General features: G+C 58.0%; 1 protein-coding gene across 5 annotated transcripts in view; it reads right to left on the minus strand.

Annotated features, from left to right (window-relative positions):
• Nucleotides 1-1,456: 1,456 nt before the first annotated feature.
• RALGAPB (Ral GTPase activating protein non-catalytic subunit beta) overlaps nucleotides 1,457-24,714 on the minus strand; it is an 88,110-nt gene continuing 64,852 nt past the window's right edge. For all 5 annotated transcript variants that reach the window (XM_068167308.1, XM_068167305.1, XM_068167304.1 and 2 more), the window contains 6 exons: nucleotides 20,830-20,952; nucleotides 19,877-20,013; nucleotides 17,276-17,384; nucleotides 6,839-6,917; nucleotides 6,187-6,335; nucleotides 1,457-5,201 (listed from right to left, as the gene is read on the minus strand). In XM_068167308.1, the coding sequence (XP_068023409.1) occupies nucleotides 5,008-5,201; nucleotides 6,187-6,335; nucleotides 6,839-6,917; nucleotides 17,276-17,384; nucleotides 19,877-20,013; nucleotides 20,830-20,952 (791 nt within the window). In that variant the 3' untranslated portion in view covers nucleotides 1,457-5,007. The remainder of the gene's footprint in view (nucleotides 5,202-6,186; nucleotides 6,336-6,838; nucleotides 6,918-17,275; nucleotides 17,385-19,876; nucleotides 20,014-20,829; nucleotides 20,953-24,714) is intronic.

Consider the following 24,714-nt stretch of genomic DNA (forward strand, 5'->3'; position numbering starts at 1 on the left):
CAGGGCCAGGCTGCAGAGCTGCAGGCAGCTCCTGCTCGCCGGCACAGAGCAGGGGGAGGAGATGCCCTCCACACAGCCCGAGGCAGGCAGTGACTTCATCAACAGAACTGGAGAGAGCAGGGCTGGCAGTAGCTGGGGGTGCCAAGAACTGGGGCAGGATGAGCTCATGGCAAGCCAGAGTGCCTGGCAGGAGGCACTTAGCTGTTGGGTGAGCTGCCCCCAGCCTGCCCCCACGCCAGCCAAGGGCATTTCTTCAGGGACAAAGAACTTGGCCACTTCCAGCTGAACACCTGTGTGATGAGAGCCCCAGCAAAGGAGAGCACTGCTGAGGAGCAGATGGTGCCTGAAGAGCAGCTCCAGGCACGGCTGGAAACTGCACTCCACAAACTGAGAAGTGGGGAAAAGCTGCTGGGAAGGAAGGGGAAGAGCCTGGAGCGAGCCAGGAGCTGGGGGCAGGATGCCTGGCAGGGACACTCCAGGCTCCGGGGGAGGTGAGTCACTCTCCTGCTTCCTTTGCAGGGCAAAGCAAAGCATCAGGCCTCCAGAAACGACCCCAGAAAGGCCTCTCTGGTATCTGCCCTTTGCACTGCAGAAATTCCAGCCCCTGGGATGTCTGTGCTCCTGCAGGGATCCGAGTGGGACCTCCCCCGCAGCAGCCAGGTGAGGAGTTGGGGCAGCTGCACCTCCTGAAGCTACCAGGGGGAGCTGGTGGAAACCCCAACGCCCTCACTGCCCTGCTGGAGGTTTCTGGAAGGGGCAGCTCAGGGGTTTTGTTCCAGCCCTCAGGTGAGCTGCCCCACGGAGTGCTGAGGAAAGGCCAAAGGCAGCAGCACAGGGGAGGGGCAGAGAGCCACAGACAGCAGTGCAGCTGCTGAGGAACCACCACAGTGCCTCAGCAGCACACCACCAAGACACAGACAAGGTCCTGCCAGACCAAACGCTGTCCCCTGACCCAGGAAACCACCACGAGAGTCAGAGAGAGTCCCTGGGGGAACACTGACAAACCTGACCCTCTGCCACAGGGCTCCTGGGGCTTCCCCAGCTGCCCAGAGCTGGCCAGGTGCATCACTTCCCCAGGACAGGGCTGTCCTGCACTGCTGCCCAAGCTGAGCAGTGCCCTTCCCTCTCCTCAGCACACAGGAGCTGCCTGGTGCCCACAGCCTGGCACTGCTCTGGCTGCGGCATTACAGCAGCAGCTCCCTCAGCCCTGCTGGCAAGGGCAGTGCAGGGCCTGTGCCTGAGCTGCAGAGCAGTGCCCTGAGCAGCCAGAGACTGCTGCAGGAGCCAGGGGAATGCTGCAGAGGCTGTTTCCATCTTTTCACTCCCCATGCAAGGGGATTTCCTCCAGGAGAAGCTGCTGCTCCGTTACCATGGCTCCACCTGCCTGCCCCTGCCCTGGCTGCTCCCCTCTGCCAGAGCCCCGGGGAGCAGCAGAGACTGACAACCACCAGGGTGCTAGATAATCATCTTTAAAATTTATTGGACTAATTGTGTTACATTCAGCATCTGATGTGTTTCTCCTGGACAAAGAATTGGCATAAATACAAACAAGCCTTTGTGTGCCTTCCCTAAACAAAGAGATCAAGGACTGGAGAGGAGGGGACGCCGCTGACAGCTCCATATTTACATCTGCCTTTACTTTACAACTCAGCATCAGGAATATGTACAGAAAATACAGTAGGAACAAAGAGATCTTCTCTTGGCAGCTTCCAGGGATCCAGACACTGGCTGTGAGCTGAAGCACATGGGCCCTGGCCCTCCCTCCCAACTGCTCCTGCTAACACCCACCTGGACAAGGTCTCTCTGCCCTCCAGGACATCCCTCCACTCTGCCATCATTAAACCACATCACTTCTGTCTCAGAGGCTCAAGTTCAGCCCTCTCATCCCTCTGACCACGCAGGACCCCCTGGGACAGACCTGCCCTCACCTGTGAGCTCAGCCCCTGCCACCTGCCCAGCACAAGGGCTGCTCTGCCCCAGAGCCTCATGCCCTCGGTGCTGTCCGCAGGGACACCTGAATCCCCACAGGCTCCATCCCTGCTGTTGTCTGTGGGGTGGCAAAAGCCTTTTCAGAAGGCATTTCTCTTCCCAAGAGTCTCTGTCAGGGTACTGCAATGCCTGGCATCTCGAGGCTGTGTTGAACACAGTGCCAGGGCCCTCCCTTCCTGCACTGTTAGAAGGATGCCCTCACTTAGAGCAGAAACATGAACCCCACAGAAAAGAGCAAGTCTCACTTGAATTCTTAGGCCACAGCTGCAACCCAGCTTGTGCAGCAGTCCCCTGTGAAGGGCAGGCCAAGGTCACACAGCGGGGTCAGCATGTGGCCCCTCTGGAGCAGGGACACAACCCCAAGCCATGCAGGCTCTCAGCTTGAGAGCTGAACACAGCAGCTTGTGATGGAGTCTGGGTTCCTGAGTCACAGCAGCTTGCAGCCACAGCTGGAACAAGCTCCCCCTTGCTCTGACCCTTTGGGGAAAGCAGCTGAGGGCTGCAGCCTGGACCCACAGGAACCACCACAGTCTGACCTCACCAGGACAGGGATCGATTCCCAAATCTGTGTTTGACATTTGGTGGTGAAGCCTCAGAGGAAGGAGGGATGCTCTCTGCAGACACCTGCCTGGCACAGGCCTGCCAGGGGCCCTCACTGCCATGACCAACACCCAGAGGGATGCAGGGTTACAGTAACTGAGAGCTTGGTGCTGAGCAGCAGCCTCCCGGGGGGCTCGGCTGCCCCAAGCCAGGTCACAGCTAACCCTGCCCTGGGGCCACAAAGCAGCCACACTGCAACAAACACTGCTCCCCGGTGCTGGGACCAGCAGCCATGTCCCTCCTCCAGCAACCCTGATGGTGCAAGGTTCTTCCTGCCGATGTGGGTGCTGCCAGCTGTGAGGGGAGCCTGGACACAGCCCCAGACTGTTCCTCAGCTGAGCACCCTCCTGCCTGGGCTATGCAGGGACCCTGCGGGGCTGCCCCAGACACGTCCTGACAGCCCAAGGCCTGACAGAAGGAGCCTCTGCAGCCAGGGACTGCCCATCACACCCCCAGCCAGGGCAGGGGGGCCTTGTCCTTGTGTTACTGAGGTGTGCAGTGTGACACATGCATTGGCCATGCCTCTGAAACCAGTGGACTAACGTGTGGGTGGCCATTAATTAGATCCCATAGGTACATACACAGGATGGCTAAATTGAGTGTCTGTGCATTCAACTGACACTGCCAACAATCTGGCAGAGGAGTGAAGGTCTCCAGGCTTCCCATCCCAACTCTGCACTGCCTTGCAGCTCCTCCTGCCTTCTGCAGCCATCTTTGCAGTATGTGGTTGGTCTGGGTCGGAACCCAGGGCTCCTGAGCTGAGGCTGGCATGCTTGTCCCCTGCAACAAACACTGCCTGACCCCTCTGTGGCTGACATCCTAGAAGTCCTTTCACATCTGCTTCCAGAGGCCTGCTTCCATTAAATCTCTATGAAAAGCCAGGCCCAAGGACAGCAACAGGCAGCGTCCTTGTCAGGGCAGCTGCAGTGAAACAATTCAGACTCTTTCAGGTCAGGACTGATGCAAACAGCAACCCTGAACCACCACCACTCCATCACTGACAGCTGTTACTGCAATGCATTTTAAAAGGCTACTACACACTTTTGGAACAAGGTGGGAAGCTCCCACACCCCTGCACACACTCAGGCCTGGGCACTGGCTGCTCACTGGAAGGCAAAGGACCCCAGGAGCTGCTGCCAGCCACCAGGAACTGCCTCCGCCCAGCAGCACCAGCGATAGCTGAGTACTGCAGCACAGGCTGGGATTGCTCCAGGAGCCCAGCACAGCTTCCCTCTCCCCAGCACTACACCTGCAGCCCTAAACATCTCCTCCCAGCCTCAACATGTGAAATCCAGAGCCTGGAGCCGAAAGCAGAGCCAGGTGAGAGGACACTGCTGCTGCCCAGCACCAGAGAGCAGATCCCAGCCTGCTGCAAGCTCTGGCTCTGGAGGTGCCCTGCAGGAAGGGCAAGCTGTTCCTTTTCAAGCTGTTTGAGTCTGTTTGACAGCAGCTTCTGAGAAGTGTTGTAGAAGCTGAGGAAGCTGCTTTTGCTATAAATAGCAGGCAGGAGGCAGCCCCAGAACCATTTCAGTCCAATGGAGGCAAGCAGGAGATGCTGACCCTCGCTATGGAAACGGTGAGCAGGTGATGCAGACCCTTCCAAGAGAACGAAGTGGCTGCATTTCAAAACCCAAGCACACAATCAAGCTACTGAATTGAGTTGTGAGGTTTTGCACCAGACCTGGAAGTCCTCTCCTTGTTTTTATCTAACCAGTAAGAGCTCCTTTTGCACACTCAGGTCACCTCAGGTGCTGTTTGCTGTCAGCCTGACAAATCTCCTCTGTGGATGGACTTGCTCCAAGCCATGGAGGGAACTGCAAGGTGCTGCACCTTGGCTATGAGCTTCCTGACCTGATGTTTCTAAGAAACCTTCCTCTCCTTGCTTTTGGGACACAAACTGGTTATGAACAGTGACTGAGCTTCTGTTGAGCTCTGGAGGGGGCTGGAAGTGCCTCCTGGGGCCCTGCAGGGGCAGTTAATGCTCTGAAACACTCTCCTCAAAGGAGAGATCCTGCTCCCTTCTCCTGTACCAGGTGGTGTAGAGAGATGTCTGAAGGCAGGTTTGTCTGGAGTTTGTGTTCCATCCTTACAGGCAGAGATGACTTTGTTTTGATTGTTCTGCTCTCCTAGAATGAGACACTTAGCAGTTCCTAATTAGTCTGGAGTAGAAGGCTAGGTGCAGAGATTATGTTGCTAGCATCCAGGAAGACTGGCATTAAGTCATGTTCTGAGGGTGGTGAGTGGAGTGGACACCCCAGCTGCACGCCCGAGCTCACCTCTCGCTCCTCTCACACGCTGCCTGCTGACTCCAATCCCGTCCTGAATTCCAGAGGGCTGCGCGAGTCGGTCGCTGGCGGCGACCTGCTTCCCTTCCCGCAGCCACCGAGCCCTGACCCGACTGTCCCGGCGGGGCCCGACCTAGGGGTTGCAGCTCTGGAGCCCCACCTCCTGGAAGAGCGAGGTGTAGAACTGGGGCTCCAGCTGCCGGTTGCGGTACTTGTGGACGATGTCTGCGATCTTCTGTTTCCGGCGCACGTGGGGGGGGTTGTAGGAGTCGCTCTCCAGCCGCTTCCTGCGGCAGATGTTGATCACCGTCTGCCGCACCAGGAACCCTGCAGGGGAGCGGCGGAGCCCACGTCAGGCAAATCCCAGCCTCTGCCCCTTGGCTGCCTGCACGGCTAGAGGCAGCTCTGGGTTCCGTCCCACCTGCAAGCCCGGGGGAGCGCTCAGCACCACCGAGGGAGGAGCTTGGCTCCCCAAGCAGCTGCTGCCAGACAACCAGCAGCCCCGGGCTGCGAGGGGACACTGCTGTGAGCCACGAGTAAGAAAGGGCTAAGGCAGGAGAAGTTTCACCCGGCTGGAGGAGGGGGAGAGACTCCTCTGCTTTGCCAGAACCAAGCAACTGCCCATGGCAACACGATGGGGACCCAGGTGGGGAAGAACCCAGGGCAGCCAGTACATGAACTGAGCTGGGGCCCCTGGGACACCACGGGAGGGCCCTGCCTGCCTGCCTGCATGCAAGGATCCCAGCGTTTGCTTCTTCATTCTGCTCTGCCTCCTGAATTGCTCTCCCTGGGAGAGACTTCCAGTCCCTGTGGCTATAGTGGCACAGAGAGCAAGCCAGACCCAGTGTCCAGCCAGGAGCACAGGCCAAGGCAGGCAGCACACAGCTGACAGCAGGTGAAGGACCTCGGCTGCTGCAGCTTCTGAGCACTGCCTCTGTCCAAATCAGAAGGCACAGGGCAAGCAGCATCAGCCAAAGATCCAGCAGTGCCCTCTGGCAGTCAGCCAGCAGCAGCCCCTTGGCTTCCAGTGCTACACACCAGAGGCATATTTCTGATCTCTTTTATCCAAAGAGCAGGAATTTGCCCTCTCCTTCCCCCACTGCCAGTTCCAGCCCTCCCCTCCTCCCCACCACGCTGGCAGGGCAGCCTGGCTGGGCCACAGGCCGAGTGCTGATCACCTGCTCCCTCTGCTGCTGCTGCCAAAGGTGTGCTTCCCTTCTGCCAGGCCCAGGGAAGGGTTCCAGGCCATCTCTTTTGCAGATTGCTATGCTTATAAGAAGCCAATAACCCCCAAAGATGTCCTTTGGCTTACCCAGTGCTCTCCTGCTGACTATCATCCCATCCACCAGTGGGATAACCATGTTGAACTTCCCCGTTGCTCCTTGCAGTTTTATCCTGAACAAGCCAGTGTTTAAAGGATGGATGAAGATCACAGGAACTTCCTTCTCAGGAGTGGTAGACCTTAAGGGAAAAGCCACAGCTGTTCAATCAGTCTTGCAGCAGTTTCAATCAATCTACAGCTGACAAACAACCTCTTTGGGTGCTGAAAGGATGTCCTGGGAGTGACCCAGCAGCAGCAGCAGCACTCCTCAGCACCTCCTCTGGACCCCAGGGGGTTCTATCAGCTGTACTGCTGCCACCACAGAGCTGGGGAGTCCTGCAGACAGGGCCTCAAGCCTCACAACTCACATGCAGTGTTTGAATGGACCTCACAAGGGAGTAAGTCAGGAGGGAGGCTCATCACAGAATCCGGTTCCTTAATTTATGTTTGAAGCTCTGGGTTTTTTCCTCCAATAAAACAAATCCAGTGAAACTCAGCCTGTCTTTTTCAACAGACTGCCCCCAGTTTGCAGGGCTGCCTGGGAAAGCTGAAGGACACAAACAGTCTGAGTGGTGACTGCTGAAGTGCAGCCTGAGCTGCTGCCCTAAGGAAGCAGAAGAGCAGCTGTGAGGAGCAGCCTTACCTCAGGGAAGTGCTGCTGTTGGCTGTGGTTTCCACACCAGTGCTGGTCTCAGACAGCAGGTCAGGAAGAGGGAAGTTTTCTGTAAGGAGAGGATGCACTGAGCACAGCGTTGTCTGTGCTGCTTTGGTACAAGGGAAGATTACTGCTCATTGGGCAAACCCAGGCGGTGCTCCAGCACCGACACCACAGCTGCTCTCACACCCACACCAGGGCTGCTCTCACGCCCACACCAGGGCTGCTCTCACACCCACACCAGGGCTGCTCTCACGCCCACGCCGCGGCTGCTCTCACGCCCACACCAGGGCTGCTCTCACGCCCACACCAGGGCTGCTCTCACACCCACACCAGGGCTGCTCTCACGCCCACGCCGCGGCTGCTCTCACGCCCACACCAGGGCTGCTCTCACACCCACACCAGGGCTGCTCTCACTCCCACACCGCGGCTGCTCTCACACCCACACCAGGGCTGCCCTCACGCCCACACCAGGGCTGCTCTCACACCCACACCGGGGCTGCTCTCACGCCCACACCAGGGCTGCTCTCACACCCACACCGCGGCTGCTCTCACACCCACACCAGGGCTGCTCTCACGCCCACACCAGGGCTGCTCTCACGCCCACACCAGGGCTGCTCTCACGCCCACACCGCGGCTGCCCTCACGCCCACACCAGGGCTGCTCTCACGCCCACACCAGGGCTGCTCTCACACCCACACCAGGGCTGCTCTCACGCCCACGCCGCGGCTGCTCTCACGCCCACACCAGGGCTGCTCTCACACCCACACCAGGGCTGCTCTCACTCCCACACCGCGGCTGCTCTCACACCCACACCAGGGCTGCCCTCACGCCCACACCAGGGCTGCTCTCACGCCCACACCAGGGCTGCTCTCACACCCACACCGCGGCTGCTCTCACACCCACACCAGGGCTGCTCTCACGCCCACACCAGGGCTGCTCTCACACCCACACCAGGGCTGCTCTCACGCTCACACCGCGGCTGCTCTCACGCTCACACCAGGGCTGCTCTCACGCCCACACCAGGGCCGCTCTCACGCCCACACCAGGGCTGCTCTCACGCCCACACCGGGGCTGCTCTCACGCCCACACCGGGGCTGCTCTCACGCCCACACCGGGGCTGCTCTCACGCCCACACCGGGGCTGCTCTCACGCCCACACCAGGGCTGCTCTCACACCCACACCAGGGCTGCTCTCACGCCCACACCAGGGCTGCTCTCACACCCACACCAGGGCTGCTCCCGCACCCACACCAGGGCTGCTCTCACACTGACAGCGGTGAACAGGTTTGTTTTCAAGCTAAGCACTCATGGGCTATGCAGACACACCTCAGCCATCCTGAGCTGAATACAGTAGGTAAGGCATGGCCCAGACCCTCAATTCTCTCAGTCCTACAGGTCAATATCTCTACAGGAAGAGTACAAGCAGGAAGGAGGTGAAGTCCTTCAACTACAAAAAGAGCTCTCAAATAATTCTTCACCATCACCTTCACCTGCCCACAAGGCATCAGCCCCAAGAAGAGTGCTGGCCCTTTGAAACCACACCACATCCACTCTGCCCTTCAACCCTGCTTCAAAAACCAGCCCTGAAATCCAAGCTCTGCAGGCCCTCACCACAACCTACAACCCTGGTAAGAAGCAACTGGAAAATTAAGGTGCAGAAGCAGGAAGTAGAAACTTGGAGCCTGGAAGGGAATGTGGCACTTCCCATGGCCTTCCTTAGGGGCAGAACTGAGAGAGATGTTGAGAATCCCTCACCAAAAGGCATTTTAGACAGCAGGAGAGTGCCAGTGCATCCTCCAGCAGGAGGGATGTAGGGCCCTTTGCCATCAGAGCTGGGACACAGCAAGGACACAAAAGCTGAAGCTAGCAGAGGGAGAGCAAGGAAGGCTCTGGAAGTACTTCAGGATGCAGCAAGAGGGAGGGCAGACAGCTGGCACAAGGGCAACAGCCTAGACTGCAAAGTGACAGCTTAGCCACTGTCCAGGTTCAAAGATGTACCAGAGGCAGAGGCTGAGGCATCAAAGCCTCTGGGCTAGGAGCCACTCTCAGAAGCCCTCCCATGCCCCCTCCCTCCCCAGCCCAACTGCCACAGTTACTGAGGATCACAAAACTCATTTCTTCAGCTCCAGACTCAGAGCTCTGGGAGATTCCTACAGCTGCTGAAAGAAGCAGCCAGGCAGAAACATGCCTGTGTAGCACAGCTGCCTCTGCAGAGCTGGCTTTGGCTGCCACCCAGGAAAGAAGTAGGTCAGGGACACCAGTTTGGGAACTGAAGCAGCTGAGGGACTCCTGGAGCTAAGGGAACATCCTCTGGGCCAACATCTGGATAAGGAAGTGATGGTGCAGAACCTGATGTCCACCTCTGGATCCTAGTGAAGCTCAGGAGGATGTAATGTGGACAAGGTTAGCATCTTGGGAGGCTACACCCACACTTTACAGGAAGCTTCATCATGATCACTCCCACCCTCTGGGATGCTTCCATCTGCAAGGACCTGAGGGCTTCATTAAGGCCCACTCCTACTGCCAGAATGGGAACCAGCATCAGAAATCAAATCCTGACCTGGGCTCTTCTGACCAAAATGATTCAGAGTACAGAATTAACCAGGTTGGAAGAGACCTTTGAGATCATCAAGTCCAACCTCTCCCCCAGCACCATCTGATCAACTAAACAATGGCACCAAGGGCCTCAGCCAGGCTCTGCCTAAACACCTCCAGGCACAGGGATGCCACCACCTCCCTGGGCAGCACATCCCCAGGGCCAATCTCTCTTGCTGGGAAGAACTTCTTAACACCCAGCCTAAACCTCCCCTGGCACAGCTTGAGACTGTGTCCTCTTGTTCTGGTGCTGGGTGCCTGGGAGAAGAGACCAACCCCCACCTGGCTCCAACCACCTTTCAGGTAGTTGTAGAGAGCAATGAGGTCTCCCCTGAGCCTCCTCTTCTGCAGGCTAAGCAACCCCAGCTCCCTCAGCCTCTCCTCACAGGGCTGTGCCCCAGACCCCTCCCCAGCTTTGTTGCCCTTCTCTGGACACCTTCCAGCAGCTCAACCTCTTTCCTAACCTGAGGAGCCCAGAGCTGGACACAGGACTGCAGGTGTGGCCTGAGCAGTGCTGAGCACAGGGCAGGATGAGCTCCCTGCTCCTGCTGGCCACACTCTTCCTGCTGCAGGCCAGGATGCCATTGGCCTTCTTGGGCCCCTGGGCACACTGCAGGCTCCTGTTCAGCTGCTGTCAACCAGCACCCCCAGGTCCCTCTCTGCCTGGCTGCTCTCAGCCACTCTGCCCCCAGCCTGCAGCACTGCCTGGGGCTGCTGTGGCCAATGTGCAGAACCTGGCACTTGGATGTGTTCAGTCTCCTGCCCTTGGCCTCGGCCCATCTGCCCAGCCTGGCAAGGTCCCTCTGCAGAGCTCTCTACCCTCTCACAGCTCAACTCCTGCCCCCAGCTTGCTGTCAGCTGCAAACTCACTGCTGATGGACTCCATCCCCTCCTCCAGATCATCAGTGAAGATATGGAACAGGCTGGGGCCCAGCACTGATCCCTGGGGCACAGCACTGGGGCCTGGCTGCCAGCTGGCTGTGGCACCATTCACCACCACTCTCTGGGCTCAGCCTCCAGCCAGTTCCTAACCCAGCTCAGAGTTGCTGCTGGCCAAGCCAGGGGCTGACAGCTTGGCCAGGAGCTTGCTGTGGGGGATGGTGGCAAAGGCCTTGCTGCAGCCCAGGCAGACTCCATCCACAGCCTGCCCCACAGCCACCAGGCAGTGCCCTGGGCATGGAAGGAGCTCAGGTTGGTCAGGCAGGCCCTGCCCTTCCTAACCCCATGCTGGCTGGGCCTGAGCCCTTGGCCATGCTGTGAGTGCTGTGTGACTGCACTCAGGATGTCCTGTGCCACAACCTTGCCTGGCACTGAGCTCAGGCTGACAGGCCTGGCATTCCCTGGCTCCTCCTCCCAGCCCTGCTTGTGGATGGGCAGCACCTTGGCAGCTTCCAGTCCTCTGGGACCTCTGCAGTGAGCCAGGGCTGGTGAACAATGATGGAGAGTGGCTTGGAGCTCGCCTGCCAGCTCTCAGCACCCTAGGATGGATCCCATCCGGTCCCATGGACTTGTGGGGATCCAAGTGGCTCAGCAGGTCTCTAACTGCTTCCTCCTGGCTCACAGGGGACCTGCACTGCTCCCTGCCCCCACCTGCCAGCTCAGGAGGCCAGCTGTCCTGAGGACAACCTGTCCTGCTGTTGAAAACTGAGGCACAGGAGGTGTTCAGCACCTCTGCCTTCCCTCATCTTCAGTTACAGCATTCCCCTCCATGCCCACCAAGGAGGGGAGGTTGTCCTTGCCCTCCTCTTGCCATGAGCATCTTTGTAGCAGGATTGGTTGTTGTCCTTCACAGCAGTGCCAGGCTGAGCTCTAAAAGGGCTTTTGCCTCTCTGATGGTTCTCCTGCATGACCTTGCAACATCCCTAACCATTCCCTGGGTCACCTCTGCTTCCTCCCAACGATGCTATCTCCTCTTTTTCCCCTTAATTCACTCAGAAGCTCATTGCCCATCCAGGCTGTCTGCCCCAGGGCTCATCTCCAGCACACTGGCACAGCCTGCTCTGAGCCTTCAGGAGCTCTTGCTGGAAGCAGGCCCAGACCCCCTGGGCCCCTTTGTTTTTAAGGGCTGTTTCCCAAGGTACCTTCTGAGTTGCTTCCTTGAGTCACCTGAAGCCTGCCCTCCAGAAGCCCAGAGTGGAGGTTTTGTGCTGCCCCTCTCAGCTTGGCTGCATATTGAACACTCAGTTATCTCCTGGTCACTGCCCCCCAGACAGCCTCCAAGCACCACATCCCCCCCAGCCCTGCTCTGCTTGGATGAAGGAGGTCAAGCAGAGCCTCACAAGCAGGCTCACACAGCAGCTGGGGTAAGCAGCTGTCCTCCATGCACTCTAAGAGCCTCCCAGACTGCCTCCTCTCTGCTGTGTTGAGCTCCCAGCAGGTATCAGGCAGGTTAGAGTCCCCCATAAGAACAAGGTCTGGTGACCTTGAGACAGCCTCCAGCTGCCCATAGAATCATTCATCAGCCTCTTCACCCTGGCTGGGTGGTCTGTAACAGCCTCCAACCAGGATGGCTGCCCTGCTGGCCTTCCCTCTGATTCTCACCCACAGACACCCTGATCATCCTTGATCTCTAGCTCCATGGCATCTAGAGCCCCCCTGATGTACAGGGACACCCCTCCACCCCTTCTCCCTGGCCTGTCTCTCCTAAAGAGCCTGTAGCCATCAGTTACAGTCATGTGAGTCATCCCACCACCTCTCTGATGGCAACTGCATCATAACTGCATCCTCATTGCTCTCTACAACTACCTAAAAGGTGGTTGTAGCAGGGAAGGGGTTGGTCTCTTCTCCCAGGTAACCAGCACCAGAACAAGAGGACACAGTCTCAGGCTGTGCCAGGGGAGGTTTAGGCTGGAGGTGAGGAGAAAGTTCTTCACCGAGAGAGTCATTTGTCATTGGGATGTGCTGCCCAGGGAGGTGGTGGAGTCCCCATCCCTGGAGGTGTTCAAGAGGGGATTGGATGTGGCACTTGGTGCCATGGTCTGGTCATGGGGTCTGTGTTGAGAGGTTGGACTCGATGATCCTCAAGGTCCTTTCAACCTAAGTTATACTGTGAGACTGGGATAACTCTCCTGCCCCAGCAAGGCTTCCAGCTCCTGTTTGCTGCCCATGCTTTGTGCATTGGTGTCCCTGCACTTCAGCTGGGCTGCTGCTTTCACCCCTGGCTCCAGCTTACCACCCCCAGACTGCTGCCTGGGGGGGCTGCTTTCAGCCCCTTCCAGCCTAGTTTAAAGCTCTGCCAACTCCCTTCTCAGAACCCTTTTCCCTCTGGGGGATAGGCTGTTCCCATGTGCCAGGATCTTTCTCCCTCTCTGGGATGGATGCTCTCCATCTGCTGCCAGCTGACCTGGTGCCATAGAAAGTTCCCCAAGATCAGAACTCCAACATTCTGTTGGTGGCAGCAGCCTCTGAGCCACTTGTTAATGCCACCTGCTGTCCTGCTGCTCTCCGTGTTCCTTCCTGCAGCTAAGGTATTGATGAAAACATTACCTGAGCCCTGACCCCTCCACCAGTTCTCCCAGAGCCTTCAAGTCCTTTTTGATTGCCTGGGACCTCTGGTTGCAGCATCATCACTTCCCACCTCCATAGCCATCCAGGGAGAGTAATCAGAGGGCTGTACTAGAGCAGGCAGCCTTCTGGCAACATCCCTGACCTGGGCCCCCCGGAGGCAGCAGGCTTCCCTGGGGGAAGGATCTGGCCAACATCTGGGGCCCTCTGTTCCCCTCAGGAGGGACTCCCCAGTCACAATTACCCTCCTCTTGTTTTTTGAGGGAACAAGTCCTGCTGCAGGGGGCAGGCTGCTGGTTGGCCTTAGGCAACACCTCGGATGGTGTCTCTTCTGTCTCCTCATTCACCTCACCCTCAGCTCCCAGTGCCCCATGCTTGTTTTGCAAGGTGAGGGTTTTCCCTTGCCTCTCCTAACAGGGGCCTGTCTCCATTTCCTGCTGGGTCAACTCCCTCTGCTAGGGGAGCCTGCAGAGCCTGGTTCCTCAAATCCAACTCCCTTTCAACTTCCTCCTTCAGTTCAGCCACTAGGTTAAGCAGACAGGCAAGCTGCTCACACCTAGTGCAGGAGGAGTCTCCACTGCCCTCCATTTCAGGTGCCAGGCTCAGCCCTCTCTGCAGCCAGGTGCCTGCACCCCTGCCTGCTTATGTTTGACCTCGGTCCAGGTCCACACAGACCTTCTGCAAGCAGCTTTGCTGGGAGTTACAACCATCCCTGCCCCTGGCCACGGGACCTAACCAGAGAACACTTCAGCAGCGAGCCCAGAGGGCTCAGCACCTCCCTCTGCTGCAAGCACTGCCCCCTGCTGCAGCAGTCTGTGCCCAGGCCGCGCTGGCCACTCGGGAGAGAAACGCTGGCTTGGGGATGGGGAGGGGAATGTGCCACCCTGGTGCTGCCCTGGTGCTGCCCTGCCACACTGCTGCCCTGGTGTGCTGCCCTGCCACAGTGCTGCCCTGCCCCAGTGCTGCCCCAGTGTGCTTCCTCAGTGCTGCCACAGTGCTGCCCCAGTGTGCTTCCTCAGTGCTGCCCCAGTGTGCTTCCTCAGTGCTGCCACAGTGCTGCCCCAGTGTGCTTCCTCAGTGCTGCCCCAGTGCTGCCCCAGTGTGCTTCCTCAGTGCCCTGCCCCAGTGTGCTTCCTCAGTGCTGCCCCAGTGCTGCCCCAGTGTGCTTCCTCAGTGCTGCCCCAGTGCTGCCCCAGTGTGCTTCCTCAGTGCTGCCCCAGTGTGCTTCCTCAGTGCCCTGCCTCAGTGCTGCCCCACTGTGCTTCCTCAGTGCCCTGCCCCAGTGCTGCCCCAGTGCTGCCCTGCCCCAGTGTGCTTCCTCAGTGCTGCCCCAGTGCTGCCCCACTGTGCTTCCTCAGTGCTGCCCCACTGTGCTTCCTCAGTGCCCTGCCCCAGTGCTGCCCCACTGTGCTTCCTCAGTGCCCTGCCTCAGTGCTGCCCCACTGTGCTTCCTCAGTGCCCTGCCTCAGTGCTGCCCCACTGTGCTTCCTCAGTGCCCTGCCCCAGTGCTGCCCTGCCCCAGTGTGCTTCCTCAGTGCCCTGCCTCAGTGCTGCCCCAGTGTGCTTCCTCAGTGCCCTGCCTCAGTGCTGCCCCACTGTGCTTCCTCAGTGCCCTGCCCCAGTGCTGCCCTGCCCCAGTGTGCTTCCTCAGTGCTGCCCCAGTGCTGCCCCACTGTGCTTCCTCAGTGCTGCCCCACTGTGCTTCCTCAGTGCCCTGCCCCAGTGCTGCCCCACTGTGCTTCCTCAGTGCCCTGCCTCAGTGCTGCCCCACTGTGCTTCCTCAGTGCCCTGCCTCAGTGCTGCCCCACTGTGCTTCCTCAGTGCCCTGCCCCAGTGCTGCCCTGCCCCAGTGTGCTTCCTCAGTGCCCTGCCCCAGTGCTGCCCCAGTGTGCTTCCTCAGTGCTGCCCCAGTGCTGCCCCACTGTGCTTCCTCAGTGCCCTGCCTCAGTGCTGCCCCACTGTGCTTCCTCAGTGCCCTGCCTCAGTGCTGCCCCAGTGCTGCCCTGCCCCACTGTGCTTCCTCAGTGCCCTGCCTCAGTGCTGCCCCAGTGTGCTTCCTCAGTGCCCTGCCCCAGTGCTGCCCTGCCCCAGTGTGCTTCCTCAGTGCCCTGCCCCAGTGCTGCCCTGCCCCAGTGTGCTTCCTCAGTGCCCTGCCCCGGTCTTGCTCCATGCAACTGCTCTGCAGCAGGGCAGCCTCCAACCTGCCCTGCTGCCTGCTGCTATTCCTGCCCAGCTGCAGGACCCTGCTCTTGCCCTCCTTGCCCTTCAGGAGCTTTGCCTGCAGCCAGCTCTCAGCCTGCCCAGCTCTGCTTGGATGGCAGCACAGCCTGAGGGCTGTCAGCCCCCCCCCCAGCTTGGGAGCAGCAGAGCTTGCTGAGGGAGCCCTCAGTGCCCTCAGCCAGGTGCTTGGGAGAGCTGTTGAACACAAGTGGGCCCAGAGCTGATCCCTGGGGAGCAGCACTGGCCACAGGCCTCCAAGCTACCTCTGTGCCACTGCTGGCAGCCCTCTGAGCCCTGCTGTGCAGCCAGTTTGCAAAGCACCTCCTGGAGCAGCTCTGTGCCATGGCTCCTGAGCAGCTCTGTGAGGAGGTTATGGGAGACAGCATCAAAAGCTTTACTGAAGTCAAGACAGATGACATCCCCTGCTCTTCCCTCATCTACCCCTGTGGTCATAGTTTCACAGAGGATTATCAGATTAGTCAAGCAGGATCTCCCCTTGGCTACTCCTGATAACCTTCCTGCCTTCCATGTGGTTAGAGATGACCTCCAGGATGAGCTGCTCTCCAGGCAGGGAGATGAGGCTGACTGCTCTCTAGTTGCCTGGCTCCTCCTCCTTGCCTTTTTTGAAGGCTGGAGTGACATTTACTCCTTGCAGTGGTCAGGCTCCTCTCCTGTTCTCAGGGCTTTCCACAGACAACGGAGAGAGGCTCAGCAGCAGTGGCAGCAGCTCTCAGCACTCATGGATGCTCCCCATCAGGTCCCAAGGACTTGTTTGTCTTTAGCTGGTTTCTGAAACCCAGTCCTGACTGACCAGTGGAATGCCCACATCTCTGCAGTTCTGCTCCCTTGCTTCTGGAGACTGAGGTTCCTGAGGGCAGGCCTTAGGAGTAGAGACTGAGGCAAAGAAGGCATTCAGCAGCTCTGCCATCTCTGCACCATCAGCTCCCACATCTCCCACCTCATTCAGCAGGGCCCAACTCTGTCCCTGCTCTTCCTTCTCTCATTGATGGATTGGGAAAAACTCTTCTTGTTCTCTCCCCCCTCTGGTGAGATTCAGTTCCAGGAGGGGCTTGGCCTTCCCAGCTCTGTAATCCTACCAATTGATTAGATCTTTTTTCCACATATTGTAAACATCCTTTTTCTTTTTCAGCTTCACTAAGAGTTCTTTACCTATCCATGCAGATTCCTGACTTACCCATCCAGGTTTTCTGCTATGGAGTAGGTCAAGAGAGCTTCTCCTCCCCCTCTACTCTGCCCTGGTGAGGCTACATCTGGAATCTTGTATCCACTTCTGGGCTCCTCAGTTCAAGAAAGACCTCAGGGAACTGCTTGAGAGAGTCCATCCCAGAGGCACAGAGCTGCTGCAGGCAGTGGAACATCTCCTGTGAGGCCAGGCTGAGGCAGCTGGGGCTTGGGGATGGGAAGCAGAGGAGCCTGGGGGCTGCCCTCAGTGCTGGGGATGGAGATGTGCAGGGCTGGAGCCAGGCTCTGCTCAGGGATGGCCAGGGGCAGCACCAGGGGCACTGGGGGCAAGCTGGAGCAGAGGAGGTGCCAGGGGAACAGGAGGCAAAACTCTGTCCCTGTGAGGGTGCTGGAGCCTGGAGCAGGCTGCCCAGAGAGGCTGTGGAGTCTCCTGCTCTGGAGGCTTTCCAACCCAGCTGGCTGTGTTCTGTGTGACCTGCCCTGGGTGCCCTGCTCTGGCAGGGGGGTTGCACTGGATGATCTTTCAAGGTCTCTTCCAACCTCTAAAGTTCTATGATGCTGTGACCAAAGCCAGAAGGATGATGCACCCTCCAGCACAGAAGCAAGTGACAGAGGTAATGTTTTTTGAAGGCAGAACCAGAGATCCACTCAGAGGAGCCAGCAGCTGGGGGGACACAAACCCAAGGGTGCACACTTGCCTGGCCTGTTGAGCTTAAGGAGGTGCATGGCAGCATTTCAGCTCAAACAGCTCCAAGCCACTGATCCATGTGCACCCCATGGCCACCACTCACAATCTCAGAACCTTGAAAGTGGTGGCTACAGACATCAACAAGGATTTAGCACTGGAGAAATGGAGCAGAGGCTTCCCCCTGCTGCTAGGAGCAGCCCAGCCCTCACCCACCTATGTCGTCGTAGCGCTCCACCCACACCACGTAGACTTTGGTCTCGGGTCCCATGGGGGGAATGGTCCGGCCCTGAGGCACCCTCTTGGATCTGGAAGTAGGACTGAGCTGTTTGGAACACAAGGGAGAAGCAGCAGTTGCAAACACCATGAGTCCAGCAATGCATCCAACTTCCACAGCTGCTGCTTGTCTCAGGCCCTGGCCAGGGACTGAGCTGTGGCAGAACTGGCACTGAGGAACAGCCACCTGGGTCTGCACAAGGCTGACATTCAACATAAGTCAAGGCAGCCAGTCTTCAAAAAGTGCTTCAAGCTCTTCTTACTGCTCTCAGAGATGAAAAACTGGGGACTAAATAGCCATTGGGAAGTGAATTCCATAGAGGAAAGCAGCACCAGCAGCTCTGGTGTTCTGCTCTGCCGCCATACAGCATCACACCTGACACTCCAGACTCAGCTGGCACCACTGTAACCTGGAGAGGCATCAGAAGTGCTGACATCCACTCATCCTCAACCTCCAGGCAAGGTTTTGACTCTGAACTACCCTAGGGACTGCAGATATGGTTTCTGCATGCATCTCAGGGGTGCAGCATGCAGAGGGCAACCCCTGGGCATCTTTGTGGTTGATATGTAACTGATGTCAACTCCTACTGCAGGTGCAAGTCTGGGAGAGCCAAAGGGAAGGAAACAGTGCAGCACTGGCAGGGTGCCTCTGGGAAAGAGAAGTGGGGAGGGGGGAGAAGGAAGGAGAAGTGGGGAGGGGGGAGAAGGAAGGAGAAGTGGGGGGGGGGGAGAAGGAAGGAGAAGTGGGGGGGGGGGAGAAGGAAGGAGAAGTGGGGGGGGGGAGAAGGAAGGAGAAGTGGGGAGGGGGGAGAAGGAAGGAGAAGTGGGGAGGGGGGAGAAGGAAGGAGAAGTGGGGAGGGGGGAGAAGGAAGGAGAAGTGGGGAGGGGGGAGAAGGAAGGAGAAGTGGGGAGGGGGGAGAAGGAAGGAGAAGTGGGGAGGGGGGAGAAGGAAGGAGAAGTGGGGAGGGGGGAGAAGGAAGGAGAAGTGGGGAGGGGGGAGAAGGAAGGAGAAGTGGGGAGGGGGGAGAAGGAAGGAGAAGTGGGGAGGGGGGAGAAGGAAGGAGAAGTGGGGAGGGGGGAGAAGGAAGGAGAAGTGGGGAGGGGGGAGAAGGAAGGAGAAGTGGGGAGGGGGGAGAAGGAAGGAGAAGTGGGGAGGGGGGAGAAGGAAGGAGAAGTGGGGAGGGGGGAGAAGGAAGGAGAAGTGGGGAGGGGGGAGAAGGAAGGAGAAGTGGGGAGGGGGGAGAAGGAAGGAGAAGTGGGGAGGGGGGAGAAGGAAGGAGAAATGGGAGGGAGAAGGAAGGAGAAATGGGGAAGGGGGAGAAGGAAGGAGAAATGGGGAGGGGGGAGAAGGAAGGAGAAATGGGGAGGGGGGAGAAGGAAGGAGAAATGGGGAGGGGGGAGAAGGAAGGAGAAATGGGGAGGGGGGAGAAGGAAGGAGAAATGGGGAGGGGGGAGAAGGAAGGAGAAATGGGGAGGGGGGAGAAGGAAGGAGAAATGGGGAGGGGGGAGAAGGAAGGAGAAATGGGGAGGGGGGAGAAGGAAGGAGAAATGGGGAGGGGGGAGAAGGAAGGAGAAATGGGGAGGGGGGAGAAGGAAGGAGAAATGGGGAGGGGGGAGAAGGAAGGAGAAATGGGGAGGGGGGAGAAGGAAGGAGAAATGGGGAGGGGGGAGAAGGAAGGAGAAATGGGGAGGGGGGAGAAGGAAGGAGAAATGGGGAGGGGGGAGAAGGAAGGAGAAATGGGGAGGGGGGAGAAGGAAGGAGAAATGGGGAGGGGGGAGAAGGAAGGAGAAATGGGGAGGGGGGAGAAGGAAGGAGAAATGGGGAGGGGGGAGAAGGAAGGAGAAATGGGGAGGGGGGAGAAGGAAGGAGAAATGGGGAAGGGGGGAGAAGGAAGGAGAAATGGGGAAGGGGGGAGAAGGAAGGAGAAATGGGGAAGGGGGGAGAAGGAAGGAGAAATGGGGGAGGGGGGAGAAGGAAGGAGAAATGGGGGAGGGGGGAGAAGGAAGGAGAAATGGGGGAGGGGGAGAAGGAAGGAGAAATGGGGGAGGGGGAGAAGGAAGGAGAAATGGGGGAGGGGGAGAAGGAAGGAGAAATGGGGGAGGGGGAGAAGGAAGGAGAAATGGGGGAGGGGGAGAAGGAAGGAGAAATGGGGGAGGGGGAGAAGGAAGGAGAAATGGGGGAGGGGGAGAAGGAAGGAGAAATGGGGGAGGGGGAGAAGGAAGGAGAAATGGGGGAGGGGGAGAAGGAAGGAGAAATGGGGGAGGGGGAGAAGGAAGGAGAAATGGGGGAGGGGGAGAAGGAAGGAGAAATGGGGGAGGGGGAGAAGGAAGGAGAAATGGGGAGGGGGGAGAAGGAAGGAGAAATGGGAAGGGGGGAGAAGGAAGGAGAAATGGGGAGGGGGAGAAGGAAGGAGAAATGGGGAGAGGGGAGAAGGAAGGAGAAATGGGGAGGGGGGAGAAGGAAGGAGAAATGGGGAGGGGGGAGAAGGAAGGAGAAATGGGGAGGGGGAGAAGGCCTCTGTGGAGCAGGCTGTGCCTTACCCGCTGGGAGGGGTTCAGGCTCTCGGTGTGACTGGGGAAGAGCTCCAGGGTCAGGGACTGCTGCTTGGATACTCCTGGCAGCAGATCCATGTTGCAGTCACTCTCCTGGTCAGAGGTGTTGCTGTCCAGGGAATCAGCTGGAAGGGAGGAGGAGAGAGGAGGATTCTCTTTTGTTCTGCCCAACCCTGAAGCTGTTATCAGTGTGCAAGGGTTGGAAACCAAACCAAGCTGTGAGGTTTTGGAACCAAACATCAACAGAGTTAGGCTCAAGCCAGCACAAGCCCAAAGCAGGAAGTGGGCAGCTGCCTGCCAGTTACTCCAGGAACAGGCTGCACTGAAAGCACTCCCTATGGATTTAGAAGTGTCCCAGCCATTCCCTAGGGAACAGTCTCCTTGCTATGGCCAGCACTGCCCCACAGCCCTCACTGCAGAGGATGGTCACACGCTGGCTGTAGTGTGCCAGCTGCTGTCACCTGCACAGCAGCTCTGCACATTCCCCTCCATGTGCCCCACGATGGGAGAGGCAAGAAGGGAAGTTCACAGAGTACTGGAATGCGTTGGGCTCCAACCCCCTGCCATGGGCAGGGACACCTCCCACCAGCCCAGCTGGCTCAAGGCCTCATCCAGCCTGGCCTTGAACACCTCCCAGGAGGAGGAAGCCACAGCCTCCCTGGGCAACCTGCTCCAGAGCCTCCCCACCCTTGTACCAAAGAACTCCTTCCTAAGCTCCACTCCAACCCTGCTCTGCCTCAGCTTCAAACCATTCCCCCTTGTGCTGTCTCCAGACACCCTCAGGAAAGGTCTCTCTGCAGGACCCCTTCAGCTACTGGAGGGCAGCTCTGAGGCCCCCCTGGAGCCTTCTCCAGGCTGATCTAGGTTTTGCTTCTGAAAAACCCTCCCCAACAAGAACTGTCACTGTGGGGCTGTAGCCAGCATGGACACAGGGCTCTTACTCAAGGACTCCACTGGAGATGGGACAACAAAAGCTATCTCTGTCAGGGCATCAGCATAGTAGAGCACCTTCTTCTGCCCGTTGAAGATGCTTGCCCCAACGTCTTCTGAAGGAACCAGGTCATCTGAAATGGACAGAGAGGGACAGAGAAGGACAGCTCAGTCAAACAGGAGCTCTGCTTCACACACTGCCTCAGGAGACCTCCTTCAGATACAAGGTGCAATCAGGGAGCAGAAACCACACAGAACTCCCATTGCAAGGAGAAGGGTCCCCAGGCCAGGCCATGGCTACACAGCCCATGAGGAGAAGGGCATCTGGGGCTGGGGGAGGATTGCTTCTGAACACATCCCCAGTGCACTGCACAGCCTGCTTCCTGGGGCTGAAGAACATCTGCCACAGGAATGAGTCCAGCAGACTTAGCAGACACCACCACTCAGCTGCCACAGGAGTCCAACATTTTTCACTTCAGTCTGATGCTATCCTGAGGTTCAAGCCAGCTTCTGCTCTGCCAAGGAGAGTCAGACAAAGGCTCTCCCAAATCCAACCCAGTTCAAGGGAGCTCTTCATTCTCAGCCCCCACTCACTGCCTCATCACAGCTGCCCAGGGCATCAGCCCCTCACCAGCCCTATGGTGGAGCCAGGCTGTGATTACAACACTCCCTCTGCCCCCTTCCTTCCCCACCCTGCCTCCAGAGAGACTGGCAAGGACTTCAAGCTCAAGTATTTCCCTGGTCAGTTTACAGAAGGGCTCTTGGGGTGGCTGCCTCCAGGCCAACAGAGCAGTTACCTTGTCAGCAACTGTTTGTGGAAAGGATAACGCAAGAGCTTTCTCCTCTTTTAACTGCCATTAGCTACCTAAGTCCCACATCTGACTTCTTCAAATGGGTTGCTCATCTCCCTCTTCTAAAAAGAGTGATACTCTGTTCCTTCTCACAAGGAACAGCCTATCACTAGTAAAACAATATCTGTCACCAAATGTCCTAGAGCTATACCCAGAATTTAAAAAGTCGGGATTTTTATGACACATTTCCATGACCTGTTGCTCCTGTCCCTCTGATAGTTGTCTACCTTCCCCAGCTGTCTCAGTTTCAGTCATTGCCCTGTGATGTAAAATCCACTTAAAACTGTGGTGTGGAGTATCACAGTATCACAGTATCACTTAGGTTGGAAAGGACCTCGAGGATCATCGAGTCCAACCTATCAACACAGACCCCATGCCTAGACCATGGCACCAAGTGCCACGTCCAATCTCCTCTTGAACACCTCCAGGGTCGATGACTCAACCACCTCCCTGGGCAACCGGTTCCAATGCTGAATGACTCACTCAGTGAAGAACTTCCTCCTCACCTCGAGTCTGAACCTCCCCTGGCGCAGCTTGAGACTGTGTCCCCTTGTTCTGGTGCTGGTTGCCTGGGAGAAGAGGCCAACCCCCTCCTGGCTACAACCACCTTTCAGGTAGTTGTAGAGGGCAATGAGGTCACCCCTGAGCCTCCTCTTCTCCAGGCTAAACAATCCCAGCTCCCTCAGCCTCTCCTCACAGGGCTGTGCTCAAGGCCTCTCCCCAGCCTTGTTGCCCTTCTCTGGACACGCTCAAGTCTCTCAATGTCCTTCTTAAACTGAGGAGCCCAGAACTGGACACAGGACTCAAGGTGCGGCCTAACCAGAGCAGAGTCCAGGGGCACTATGACCTCCCTGCTCCTGCTGGCCACACTATTCCTAATGCAGGCCAGTATGCTATTGGCCCTCCTGGCCACCTGGGCACACTGCTGGCTCATATTCAGGTGGCTGTCGGTCAGCACCCCCAGGTCCCTCTCTGTTCGGGAGCTCTCCAGTCACTCCGACCCCAGCCTATAGCTCTGCATGGGGTTGCCGTAGCCAAAGTGCAGCACTCGGCACTTGGACTTGTTGAAAGCCATCCCATTGGACTCTGCCCATCTGTCCAGTCGGTCGAGGTCCCTCTGCAGAGCCTTTCTACCCTCTAATTGACTAACATCTGCCCCTAACTTGGTGTCATCTGCAAACTTGCTGATGACTGACTCTACCCCTTCATCCAGATCATCAACGAATATGTTGAAGAGTACAGGGCCCAGCACTGATCCCTGGGGGACACCACTGGTGACTGGCCTCCAGCTGGATGCGGCACCGTTCACGACCGCTCTCTGGGCCCGGCCCTCCAGCCAGTTCCTAACCCAGCACAGAGTGTAATGGTCCAAGCCATGGGCTGACAGCTTAGCCAGCAGTTTGCTGTGGGGGACGGTGTCAAAGGCCTTGCTGAAGTCTAGGTAGACCACATCCACAGGCCTCCCCACATCCACCAGGCGGGTCACCTGATCATAGAAAGAGATCAGGTTGGAGAGGCAGGATCTGCCCTTCCTGAATCCATGTTGGCTGGACCTGAGCCCTTGGCTGTCCTTCAGGTGCGCAGTTATTGCTGCCAGGATAATCTGCTCCATCACTTTCCCTGGCACTGAGCTCAGGCTGCCAGGCCTGGAGTTTCCAGGTTCCTCCATCCGACCCTTCTTGTGCATGGGGACCACATTGGCCAGTTTCAGTCACCTGGGACCTCTCCAGTGAGCCAGGACTGGAGGAAAATGATGGAGAATGGCCTGGCAGCACATCTGCCAGCTCTCTCAGCAGACAGGGAGGCCCCTGGCCCGCAGGAGCCCAGAAGCCATGCCTCACCATCACAGAGGTGCTCCTGCAACCCCAGCACAGCTGTTTAACAACTCTGCTGTGGCACTTGTGCAGGGCAACAAAAGCAGAGCACACCCCTGTGAACTGACCTCAGCCACACCTCAGCAGAAGCTGCTCTACAATCACAGAACCATTCAGCTTGGAAAGACCTCCAAGATCACTGAGTCCAATCATTAACCTAACACTGTCACCCCAGACCAGGCCACCCCAGAGCACAGGGCACTGCCTCACAGCTGAACTGACACAGCCACCTGCAAAGGGAAGGGAGAGGGCTCTGTCCCAGGCAACAACCAGCCTGGGGAACAGCACTGGCCACAGGCCTCCAACCAGACCCTGCCCCACTGACCACAGCCCTCTGAGCTCAGCCACTTCTCAACCCACCTCACTGTCACTCAGCCAACCCACACCTCCTAAGCTTGGCTGTGAGGATGTCAGGGCACACAGTGCCCAAAGCCTTGCTGATCAACACCCACTGCTCTCCCCTCATCTACCCAGCTGGCCACCCCATCAGAGAAGGCCATCAAATGGTCAGGCATGATTTCCCCTTGGGGAGGCCATGCTGACCACTGCTGATGAGCTTCTTTCCCTCCACACACTCAGAGATGACCTCCAGAAGGAGCTGCTCCACCTCCTCCCCAGGCATCTCCATCCTGAGTCCTCCCTCCTGCCCTTTCTGAAGGCTGCAGTCACATTGCCTTTGCTCCACTCCTCAGGCACCTCTCAAGAACGATGGAGAGTGGCTTAGCAAGAACCTCAGCAGCCCTCTCACCACCCATGGGTGCATCCCAGCAGGGTCCATGCAGCTGGGGGGGTCCAGCTTCTCCAGAGGAGCTCCAACCCAGCCCCCCTCGACTCAGGCAGAGTCTTCCTTCCTTCCTCCAGGCTTTCTCTCTTACCTCCAGGGACTGGGCTTCCTCAGGGCTGTGCCTGAGCAGCAGAGCCTGAAGCAAAGCAGCCATTCAGTGCCTCCACCTTCTGCCTCCTCTCTCACCAGGACACCTCTCTCAGCAGCCCACACTCTGCCTGCTCTTCCTTCTCCTGCTGATGTCCCTTAAGGAGCCCTTCCTGCCAGATTTCATTCCAGGAGGGTTTCAGCTCTCCTCCTTGCATCCCCACAGACCCTGGCAGTGTTCCCAGTGACCAGTCCCTTCCTCCACATTCTGGGAAGCTCCTGCTTCTGTTTCAAGTGCTG

The sequence above is a fragment of the Melanerpes formicivorus genome, unplaced genomic scaffold (genome assembly GCF_026170545.1).
Source record: "Melanerpes formicivorus ecotype bairdi unplaced genomic scaffold, bMelFor1.0.p_v2 SCAF_115, whole genome shotgun sequence".
Taxonomy (NCBI): Eukaryota; Metazoa; Chordata; class Aves; order Piciformes; family Picidae; genus Melanerpes; species Melanerpes formicivorus.